The 11867-nt window shown below is 42.8% G+C and overlaps 1 protein-coding gene across 2 annotated transcripts; it reads left to right on the top strand.

Moving 5' to 3' along the window:
- The first annotated feature begins 1851 nt into the window (after positions 1-1851).
- IFRD1 (interferon related developmental regulator 1) lies at positions 1852-11740 on the top strand. 2 transcript variants are annotated; one of them, XM_031615633.2, is made up of 12 exons: positions 1852-2027; positions 3640-3744; positions 4612-4693; positions 5099-5223; positions 5502-5659; positions 6920-6970; positions 7065-7243; positions 7343-7451; positions 9015-9149; positions 10069-10197; positions 10886-10981; positions 11523-11740. In XM_031615633.2, the coding sequence occupies exons 1-12, from the start codon at positions 1982-1984 to the stop codon at positions 11610-11612; spliced, it is 1305 nt and encodes a 434-aa protein (XP_031471493.1). In that variant the 5' UTR covers positions 1852-1981; the 3' UTR covers positions 11613-11740. The 2 variants fall into 2 exon arrangements, with proteins under 2 accessions (XP_031471493.1, XP_031471497.1); XM_031615637.2 differs by lacking the exon at positions 1852-2027 and adding an exon at positions 2272-2502.
- The last annotated feature ends 127 nt before the right edge of the window (positions 11741-11867 follow it).

Genomic DNA, 11867 nt, shown 5'->3' with positions numbered 1-11867 from the left:
ACTTACCACTCCTTGCTTGACTCTTCCAACTCCACCCATTACTGATGTTACTGTTGTAGCTGCTGCCTACAGGACACCTGTGCATGGCACTGCTCTGCATTTATGCTCAGATTCATCACACTTGCAGGGAGCTCAGTGCTCAGCCTCATCCTTGCCGGCAGCTGAAGACAACACTGTGAGGGACCAAGGCACCAGCTCAAAGGTGACTATTTCACTTCAGTCTATGCTAAAAGCTCATCCTGTACCTGTGAGAATAACCTACAAATCAGAGGGCAAGCACACAGGAAGCTGTCAGGGCACAGCTGACCTTACTGAAATGGCATTGGCATCTTGGATGCAAAATACACCCACCATTCATGTTTCCTTGGCTGCTATTAGGAACTGTTGCTTATTCAGCTTATTCTAATACAGGGCATTGTGTACCCACGGCTGCAGCCACGCCTTCTGGATTTAATTAAAACCTCCTCCACCTATTTACCTTGAAGGCTGTCTTTTTCTCTCACGTTTCACAGGAACCCTCTTGAAAGAGAAAAATCGGTGCCTCTGAGACACTTTACTTCTGTCCTCCACACAGGCAGAATGTACTTTTTTTTTTTCCTCTTTTTCAATAGGATCCTAAGAGCACAGGGCTGAGCAGGCCCTGCAGCACTGTGCCCTCCCATGCCCTACAAGGAACGGCTGACCACAGACTCGTGCTGTGTAGCACCTACAATCATCACAGCTAGCAGTAACCATTTTCCAGAAACGGGCCGTTTGTTAGCAGGTGCTCACTCAAAAGTAAACAGCTCATTAAGCCCCATTTCCTTTATGCTTTCATGTAGCACTTATGGAGAATCACGATGAAAGTTATCCGTAGTGTAAACGCTTTATACGCAGAGGAATTCAGGTAATGCAACCAGCACTGCATCTTATGCAGCTCCTCAGCACGTTTTGCAAAACCTCCTTCCCTCCTCAGATGCTGCAGTGCTGCTGCAGTCACTGTCCAGCAAACAGAGCGCGAGCAGGACGTCAAACCACACGGGCTTAACGGCGCGAACCTAAACTACGGCATACAACCGTGTTTGTGATACATGGCACAGACTCCCGAGGGGGAAACACGCAAAAAATGGAGAATTCTTGTCTGCAATCGCCAAAAAAAGGTTTCGTTCCCTGATTTTCAGATGCCCGGCTCCTGACGATATCTATTTGTCATTCCGCACGGAGGAAGCGCTGCGCCGCACGCAGTGCCGAGAGCCGCGCCTCCCTAGCAGCACGCGGCTCCTTTGTCTGCCGGGTCGGGCCCCGCCCGCGCGGCCTCACACGACCCCGTCCGCCGCCCCTCCCTCGCTCGCTCTCCGCCACTCTTCGCTCCGGCTCTCGGCCGTGCCTGCAGGGGGGCGGAGGCCTATTTTTAGGCGCCCTCAGGAGGCCTCGCCGCCGAGAGCTCCCGCGCTCCGCGAGGCCGCCACCCGCCAGCTTCCCCCCCCCCACTCAGCCCCTCGGCGCCACTCGGCTCCGGCCGCGCCGCCCCCATCCTGCACCGCGAGGCGCCATGACGCCACGCCCCCCGAGCGCGTGGCAGCGCCGCGCGTCATGGACTCGCGCGGCTGAGTCACCTGCGCGTTGTCGCAACGCTCCGTCATTGGTCGCGGCGGCGGCGCGCGGCGAGGCCCCGCCCCCGCAGCTCGGCGCTATAAAAGCGGCGCCGGCGCCCGCTCCGCGCTTTTAGCCCCGGGTGTCTGAGAGGAGAAAGATGCATCGACTCCGCTCGCGGGCCTTCACGGGGATTTCTGCCATCGCCGCCAGTTCGTCCTTCGCTTGCCTCCGCCAATCACCTCCGCTGCCCCGGCCCGAGAAGTCGGCCTCGCAAAGGCGTTGGAATAAAAAGCGATCCTGCTCTTCCATCGGCTGATTGTCGCTGATTCCCGGGCGGGGGGGAGCAGAGAGACCGAGACCCAGAGAGGAACCGAGGAGCCGAGCCCAGCCGAGCGCCGCTGCGACCATGCCCAAGTCAAAGAAGCGAGGGAGCAACCACCAGCGGGGGGCCGGTGAGCCGGGCGGGCGGGGGCTCCGCGCATGCGGCCTCGTGGGGCCTCGGGCCGCGCTGCCTCGGCCGGCCGGGCCTCCTCAGCGGGGCGTGGCCGCGGAGCGCCGGGCCGGAGCCGGGCGCGGGCTGACGGGAGCCGGCCCCGCGACCGCCACCTCACGCCGTTAGCGCGCATGCGCCCGGCTGCGCCGCGCCGGAGTGGGGGGGGGGGGGCAACGGACGTGCCTGGCGCCGCCGGCAGCGCCCCGCGGCTGGTACCGCCCGGCGCCGCTGGGGGCCCGCAGGGGCCGCGGTAACAGCGCTGCGGCGCGTCCCGGGCACGCACGGCTCCGTGTGCGCTCTGTGCCGCCGGCAGTGCGGGCCGTACCGGGGACGGGCAGGGCGCTGTTGTCAGTCCCGGGGTCTGCGGCGGCTGCGCGGCGCTGCCTGTGCGCGGGAGGCCGCTTATCCTAAAGGAGGGTTCCAGAACTGTCTTGGTAGGGAGCGGGGTTCGTGCGGAAAAGAGGTCGATGAGGTGTTGGTGACTGGAGAGCGCGGGGGCTTTGTGGGGTGGTGAGAAATCTCACTTGGGGCTGTCATCGCGTCTGTCTGACTCAGATAAAGCAGACGATTCGCCGGGTCCTCGTGCAGCTGCCCTCATCACAGCTTGAGGACGGCTGCCGGCGGTTTTTTGCCGCTTCTCCCGCTGAAGAAGCCTGCCTGGCACAGGCAAGCGTTGTGCACTGGGTTCTGGCATAATTTTTTTGCGTTGTAAATGATCCAAAATTAAGTGGAAAACTAGAATTCTGAGTTCTGTGAAAGGCTTCTGAGAGCCGTTGAAGAAACACCGGTAGAACTATTGATTTTGTTAATCAACTACGGCAGGTACTAAGAGCTAGGATAAGGCAGCAATAGGAGTGCATTATCAGCTCAAACCTCAACTCTTACTGCTCTAAAAATAGGGTAAGTTTGTGGAAAGCTACAGAGATCAGCTTCTGGTGAAACAACGTTGCTTTCTTTGAAGAGGCTGATGGAACTAAAAGGAGGCCTTGTTGCAAGGATTCCCTCCTGTTGGATGTTCCAGTTTTTTGTCTTACCATTATTAAAAGTGAACGAAAACTACAGCTCTATGCTTAGAATCTTAACAGCTGGAAGGGTCGATGGGAGCCCAGGGTCAAGTGTTGCTTCTTATGCACATACTGCACTTAATCCAGTAAATCCAGTACTGAACTGGGTAATGTATGTTTGCCTGCATGTGTATGCTTGAAGTCTCTCAAAATTGGAAAAGATTTTAGAACAAGCTATTTTAGGTAGCTGGTTTTAACACATAAAACAACGCTATTTTTAAAACACAGTCACAGGAAGTTGCATAAACTTGACCTTGATTGTAGGAAGATACTAAATACTGAGTTAGGAATTCTACCAATACTTTGAAAATGAGATGAGTTCTTTACCTATTATACTTGGTTTTCCTAGAACAAAGCTAAACAGATCTTTAGGAAGGGTGAGAGTGAAGGAGTTAGCAGGGGGAAGGCCTTGCTTTTTGTATGCATGCGTGCTCAGGGATTCTACTTTTAGTATTTGGATTTTTTTCCACGTGAAAATGACTAAACTTGTATTCATCTTTCTTTAAGGTGGTCAGCCCAGAAATGTGCAGCCTTTTAGTGATGAAGATGCTTCAATTGAAACTATGAGCCACTGCAGTGGCTTCAGTGATCCCGCTAGCTTCACAGAGGATGGTATATTATTTAATTTTTGTCTGTTCCTCTTGTATGAATACTAGACTGTAAGTAGCAGTAGCAATATAATGACATTCTGTTAAATACTGTATGATTGTTCATCTAGTGGAGAAACTGGTAGGCTTCTTTCTATTGGAATTATAAATTACAATTTTTAGAGGGGAAAAAAACCCCACAATTCTAAGGTGTATTGCAGGACATAGAATTTTTATAACTTAGTTGAGGTGGTAGGGGTTGCAGGAGAGATTGACATGGAGTGAATTGCATTGTGTTTTGAACAAGATTTATACTGTAAAAGACTCTTCTGTGGAAGCAGTAACTTGTCTCATCTGCCATCTCTGTCTGGGCTCTTGCTAATAACACTGTTGGGAGGGTAGGGCTTGAAGGCCTGCTGCTACAATGGGATGAGGCTGGGAGCCTTGGACATGTCCTACCTGAGCCACTGTTGCGGAGATGTCAGAAGTGATGCCAGGAAGAGAGGCTGTTGATGAGCTCAGTGCATCAACAGTGAATGTTTCACTGTACTGCAGGGGTAGATGGAGTGGACAGAATGAAAATTCACTGCTGACTTGACTGGGTACTGGTTTTTCAGTTGTACAAAATCTATGTGAGACCTAATTAGCTTGTACATTCTTTCTTAGCGCATGTACCAAACAGGTAATAGGAACAGCATACCTGTATCAACAGGTTGTTTTTCATGAAGATATTTCTAGGAGAGATGTTGAATATAGTAGTAATGCTAAAAAATTCTGTTGCTGTTGTCTGTCTACTTTCTTACTAATACTTTTTTGATAGATCCACTATTTAGTGATAGATGTGACTCTGCTAACGTGTATCAGTAGGACTAAACTATTTGTTATGGTTTAGGGCCTGAAGTTGATGAAGAAGCCACTCAAGAAGACTTAGAATACAAATTAAAGGGATTCATTGATCTTACATTGGACAAAAGGTATGATGTGCTTTGAAGAAATGAATTCATATGTTGCTGGCTTACTGATAGAGTAAGGAAACTTCTTTTTGAAAGTTTATTGAAATTCTGATTATTTCATGCTGGGGAGGACTTGTGTTTCTTTAGGATCTGAAGAGAACTTTCTCCCTCTGGGTTTTTAAATAAGTGAGAATCAAATTCTCCTTTGCTAATAGTTCAAAGTAGCCTGGTTTACTGTTGTGAAATGCATCAACCCAAATTTTTCTTTTCTTGAGGGAAGGGGATAATTTGTAATGCTTTGTACTTAACAGTGTGACTGTAGATTGCTCTTTCGTGGGGACTATGCAGATGGAGACTACTGTGAAGTCAAAGACTGAGCTTTAACTGCTGTTGATTTCAAAGGAGATTTTTTTTTTCTTCCAACAGTGCCAAAACAAGACAAGCAGCTCTTGAAAGTCTGAAAAGTGCTTTTTCTTCTAAAATATTATATGAATTTATAATGGAAAGGAGAATGACACTAACTGATAGCATTGAACGCTGCATAAAAAAAGGTAATTAATGTGGTTACTATTAAAAAGCAGCAGTGGTGGTGAAATGCTTGTTTTAAAGAAGTTATCTTTAAGGCTTATCTGGTACTTTATAGAGCAGTTAATTTTAGTTCTGTTAACTAATTTTCTTTGGACGTCTTATTTTAACTGACCTAGAAAATTAACTGAAGTAATACTGTCTATGATTTCTGAATTTCTACTTAAAGATTTTTGAACAAGTGTCTTTAAAGGAAGGAAGGAGTGCACAAGGAGATCACTCATCTAAGTATTTTAATGTCTAGGTAAGAGTGAGGAACTGTGTGCAGCTGCTGGACTGGCATGTCTTCTCTGCGTGCAGATGGGGTCGGGAATTGAAAGTGAAGAGATTTTTAAGACCCTTGGTCCAGTTCTGAAGAAGATTGTCTCTGATGGAACAGCTAGTATCCAAGCCAGGCAGGCTGTAAGTGTTTAAAAAGTTCATATATTTTGCTTGCTAGTCAGGGACAGAGGGCAGATTTAGACAATCTCACTGTTGTGTAATCCAGAACTAAAGGTTACTACACTAGTGTAAACAGCTAATGTTGACTTAAGTTCTGAGTGAAGCATAGCTGTTTTCACTATCTTAAAAAGCTCTACCTGAAGGTTGAATGCCATTCTCCTTCAGCATGGGGACTTCAAAAAAGAAGTGTTCCATCACCTATTTTCTCAGGTGCCTAAACTAATATTTCAGTAACTGTCTTGTTACTACAGTTCTGACGTACCTTTCTGTATTTGTTTTAATAATAGAAGATTATTATTCATGCAAATGTACATGAAGAAATTATTAGCAGTAGATCTAAAATTACATACTTCGTACACAGATCTGGTATTTGTTTGCCCAGACATCTTAACTGTAAATCAGTAGTATACTCAAAGTATTAACTGAAGGTAATCTAAAGCTCTTCACAGTAACCTTTCGCAGAACAGCAGAGTTTTAACAGATTTCTCTTAACTTGCCATTGTCTTTATTATTACTTTTCCTAGTGTACTCTAGCTGCATTAAAATAGGTACTGCTAGCACAAAAAGTTTACAGTAATACAGTAGTATTAGTTCAATAGCAGTTGTTTCTACAAACCAAAGTTATTAAAGCTTGCTCTAGCATTTAACTTTTTAAAGTTTAGTTCAGGATGTTGTGTGGTTAGTACAAATGTTGTTCTTGAAAATAAGATCTTTTTTGTAAAAACAATAGTACAGGCAGTAGGGATGGGACTTGTTGGTCCTTGCAGTTAAAAGCTGGACTGTTCCAGGACAGGCTGTTGAAGCTGGTGTTTTCACACTGTTTAACTGAAGAGTGGGCACAGAGGCAGAAAGATTTCCTGCAGCTGTAAATAAATGTTTTATACAGATCAGATACTGGCATAATTTTTGCCAGTGGATTCCAGTGGGATTTAATATAATTGGGTGAAAGGAGTGCTATGTACACTGTTTTGGAAGGACTTTGTATGTTGTACAAAAGGAAAGGTGAAAGCTTGAGTGGCGTATGTAGTATCCTGAGGGAAGAGAGGAACTTAGGTCTAAATGTTATGAAGTAGCTGGCTTAAGCTATTGAGATTAATGCCTTAGCAGCTGGGGTTATAAAGACTTCTATTCTGCTAAGTTCCAAATGTCAGATTTAAGCATTTTGTCAACAATGACATCACCATCAAATGCTAACAATTGTTTGTTTTTTTTTTTGTCTAGTGTGCAACCTGCTTAGGGATTTGCTGTTTCATTGTCACCGATGACATTACGGTGAGGATAAGTAATACTTTTTCCTATTGTCAATTTAAGAAAAATGTGCAAGTCTTCAGCAACTTCCATGTTCTTTTTTTTTTCTTTTCTTCAGGAACTGTACTCTACTATGGAATGCCTAGAAAGCGTCTTCACAAAAGCTTATCCACGAGATAGAGACACTAACGGGGTATCAAGTACACCCAGTACTGTGCTTCACATCAGTGCGCTCTTAGCATGGACGCTGTTGTTGACCATTTGTCCAATGAATGAAGTAAAGAAGAAAATTGAAATGTGAGCATTTTTCTGCAAAGCTACATTTGTAATTATCTTTTTTTATGTGCAGTGAAGCAATGTCAATAACGTGTTAATGAAATATGACCAATTCCTTAGGCACTTGCATAAACTTCCAAGTATGCTGTCTTGTGATGATGTCAACATGAGAATAGCTGCTGGAGAAACACTAGCTCTTCTGTTTGAGCTGGCACGTGAAACAGATGCTGTAAGTATTGGTTTGCTGTTTGATTGCGTTGAAGTGATGACGACAAATGCTTTAACCTGTGTTCTGTGGCATCTCTGATATCAGTAAGCGTCATGTAATTCCCTGGGTGTGTTCTTGGTAGCAGGATGACCCCAATATAATTGGATGTATAGCAAGACTTCACTGCAGTTCAACTGTAATTTTTATGCTGACTTCAGTGGTGCACAGCAGGACTAGATTAAAAATAAAATAATGCCAAGTAAGAGTAACTAGAAATACAATATGTAAGCTTTAGCACTTAAATCGAATACCGGCTTTTTAAAGAGGAGAAAATATCCTTGGAAATAGTGTGGTGTTTATTTTTTTTCCAATGTAAAACACAACTTGCTATAATGGGAATATTCATTAGATGTTTACTATTTGGAAATGAGTTCTAATGACTCGTAACCTGCACCATTCTGTTCTCAGCTGAAAATCCATCCTTCTGTAAAACCAGTGTTTACTTGTAGTACTGTTTTTTGGTATCCTTGAGAGGAATAACTAGTATTGTATAACACACAGCACCTCTATCTGTTGTGGTCAGTTTGCAAATTAAGAAGGAACATTTTGAGTAAGGATATACAATGCACTTAACACTACAAAATTTGAAAGGATATGCTGATGCTTCTGTATAATTTCAAGCAGTAGGGAATTGAGTCTCAGCTGTGGAGAGAAAGTGAAACCAGAACTTGATCTTTTACTTGGTCAAACTGTCTGCAAATAACTATAAATTCATTAATTAATAAGTCAGTATTTTCTCTAATCCTGTTCTATTTCATTGAGGAAAAGCCCCCTTAATCACTACAAGTAATCTTTGGATCCTTAAAAGCCAGGCAAATTAAAAATATTTTACCATTGGTAAGTTTAATTCAAAAAGCAAGCAGTAGATTCAGTCCAGTCAGCTGACATGTTTAGATGAGATGCTTGTTTTTACATAAGTGGCTTATTCATCCAGTTCAACTGCACTGAGCTAGTTAATAGAGGGGAGAAAATATCTCATGCTGAAGAGTGATGCATTTAAAAAAAATTCCTAACGATTTTCACATTTCCTACTTCATACAAGATTTATGACTACATTTTCCTTAATGTCAGTCCAGTAGCGTCTTGTGATCCATCTCCAGAGGCATGAATTCTGTGCTAATGACCTGAAAGTGCCCTCAGCTTATCAGCAGGACTGCCAGCCAGGTTCAGCAGATCAGTTAGGCAGTTTGAGGCCCTTGGAATTGTGGAGCAGAACAGCTTGACAGGTATATGTTTATATGCACAGTGAAGGAGCTGAACTGTTTCATGGGGCTCTAAAACCAGCACAGAGTTGATAGTTTCCAATTGGATAAACTGGTGACTCCATTCTTACTGGCTTGAAGGTCTTTAGTGACATCCCTGCCTCTTTAAATAATGAAGTATCAGCCTGTAGAGGTCTCCATATCCAGAATTTGGAAAGACCAGTCTCTTGGAGGGACAGATACTGAGACCAGAAACTTTAAAATGTTTTCTTAATTTTTTGTTTGATTTTCCTTTTTTTTTTTGTGTGTGTGTGTGTAACAGGATTTCTTTTATGAAGATATGGAACTTCTAACAGAGAAACTGCGAGCTTTAGCTACTGATGGAAATAAGCACAGAGCCAAAGTAGATAAAAGAAAGCAGCGATCTGTGTTCAGAGATGTTCTGAGAGCTGTTGAGGTAATTCTTCCATCTTATTTGAGTGCTTGATTGTAACTGTGTAGTGTACAATTAATTCAAAATGCTTCTATGGTGAAATAGAATTTCTGTGAAAGGGGCAGAGAATTATTTTAAATATGATTTCAGATTGTTCTTCTAGTTTACGTTAAACAGAGCTGCTTTTAGGAATGTATCAAAGTCAAATTTTACTTTCTTAACTTGGCTTTCATTTTGAAGAGGGCTTTTTCTGGTCAAGAGGTTAAGCATCGTATTAAACACTAAATTCCTTTTATTTTATACCACAAACAGATTTTTTTAATACAAAACTTTGCAGTACGTTCAGGTTATTTTAAAATACTGTAAAATTTTTTAATGAATTGATATGTGCATAATGAACAAAAAGAAGTGTAGAAGTGAGACACATTCCTCTGTCGAGAGCCAAAGAAAAGGTTGTGTATTGGTAGGTGGGGGTTGTTGTCCTAATTCTTATGCATCTCAGAAGCCAACGAGAAGGCTTTGAAGTTATTTGAATTGACCTTTGAGACTACCTGCAGAGGAATCTGAGCCATTTACTGGCAACTCTTATGTCCCACTGTTTGCAGTGTAGCTCTCTTCAAGGTGGGATATAAATTTGACACACAGAGTGAAAGGTGACCCGTACTTAGAACTATTTTTTCTGAAGATGAGCTCAATTCTTTAAGTCAGATGAAAGTCAGTTACATATTCTTTAAAAGCTTTCTGACTTGAGAAACATAACCTTCAAGTCTCTAGACGAGATTTAACTTCTGGTACATGTTGGCTTATGAATTGATAAGACTTACAGAATATACATGTTACATTATTTGTGAAATTTTGATATCCAGAATGAGCCTAATGAAAATAAAGTACTGGAGAATATTTAAATTGAAATTGAAGTGCTTTTTCCTTTCATTTTGGACAGGAGCGAGACTTTCCTACAGAGACAGTGAAATTTGGACCTGAGCGCATGTATATTGACTGCTGGGTTAAAAAACAGACTTATGATACCTTTAAGGAGATTCTGGGGTCAGGGATGCAATATCATCTGCAGGTGAGCTGCTGTTTGTTACATGCTCAAACTGCTGTTATCTAGGGATTATCTCTTCCCTGTCTGGTAGTTGAAACAGAGGCCTAAAATCATGGGTGGAACTCGTTAAATTTGTTTTTCATGTTAACCAGTTTTATAAGACATCAGTTATAAAAAGTAATTAAAAAAAAAAAAAATTGTTTTGAAATACTTTGCTGTTTCTTTCAATTTGGCAAAGTAAAAGCCCTGCTTGCCTGCCTGTATCTTGTATCAGGACGTATTTTAATATTCTCCTGAATTTTGTTTCAGTAGAACAGTGTAGTCAGATGGCTGCTACAAAGCAGTGTCCATCTCTAACTAAGGGAAGTGTGGGCCCATAATAAATACCCTAAAATTTTCAAATGTAACTTCTACAAGCAGATGCAACAAATGTGTGTTGTGAAACATACAGGTCTGTGTCCAGTTACTTAATCTTGTGTACAGGATGTAGCAGAACAGTGTCTTACTTGCTGGGATATATGAAAATCAGTGGGGGGGGTTATGCTTTCTCCCAGGAGGACAGCTTTAGTTCTTGGCTGCCTCCTCATAGGAGGAAGAAGTGTTCCCTGGTGTAATTGCAAGAGGTTTCTTACTGGGATACTGGTATTTCTTAATAGCCCTTTTTTACCCTCACTGGAAGGGAAACTTGCAATGTGATATGTTTTTTCTTTAGTCAAATGACTTTCTCCGGAATGTGTTTGAGCTTGGTCCACCAGTCATGCTAGATGCTGCAACTCTTAAGACAATGAAGATATCCCGTTTTGAAAGGGTAGGTTATTGCACCTTCATGTATTTATGTATCATGCTAGTTCTCCTGAATTAAGTAGTGTTCAAGTCATAGACTTTAGAAGATGTAAGCTTTAAGCTTGTACCTTGAAACCAAGCCCTGTATTGTCCTGCATGAAACTAAGTCTTGCTTGTAGTTGTCTCTGAGCTCTTTAGCTTTTACACTGGCACCTTCTTCTGCTGTCCTCCCAAGTGTGGATCTGAGGATTGATTAGTTTGCTGATTTATTGTCTGATTTATGCTCCATACATGTGATGTGTGAGCTCTTACGAAAGCACTAGGTTTTTGGGTGGGAATGTTCAGGAAGTAGTATAAACTGAGTCTTTATAGAGACAGTTTCTTCAAATCTCTAGTGAGAAGGATACTGGGAAGATGGATGCCTTTGTTATGTTGGCTGTGCAAACATGAACATGTACATATGTCTTATACAGTTCCCTTTAAATGTTTGCATATTAAAATGAATTTGAGGAACGTCAACCTTTTGAACAACTGTGTGATTAATTTAATTTCTTTTTATTTTGTAGCACTTATATAACTCAGCAGCATTCAAGGCTCGGACAAAAGCAAGAAGTAAATGCCGTGACAAAAGAGCGGATGTAGGGGAATTTTTTTAGATCTCTGTGGAGCTTAATTTTAAGTCTTTGATAATTAAAATAAATTTGTAACCTTTGAATGACTTTTTTTAAATTTCAATAGTCACAGCTTGCACTTGTGCACAGGGATATTGTATAAAATCTGTAAATAGAATGCATGTTGCTCAGTTGCATATACACTGTACATAGATGGATGTAAGACTGGGTGTGGGGTACATTGTAACACTTGGATTAGGTGTAACTTAATCCAAACCTGAACATATTGTAACTCAACTG

This window comes from Phasianus colchicus, chromosome 1 (assembly GCF_987193195.1).
Source record: "Phasianus colchicus chromosome 1, bPhaCol1.hap1.1, whole genome shotgun sequence".
Taxonomy (NCBI): domain Eukaryota; kingdom Metazoa; phylum Chordata; class Aves; order Galliformes; family Phasianidae; genus Phasianus; species Phasianus colchicus.
This window is presented reverse-complemented; position numbering and strand designations above follow the sequence as displayed.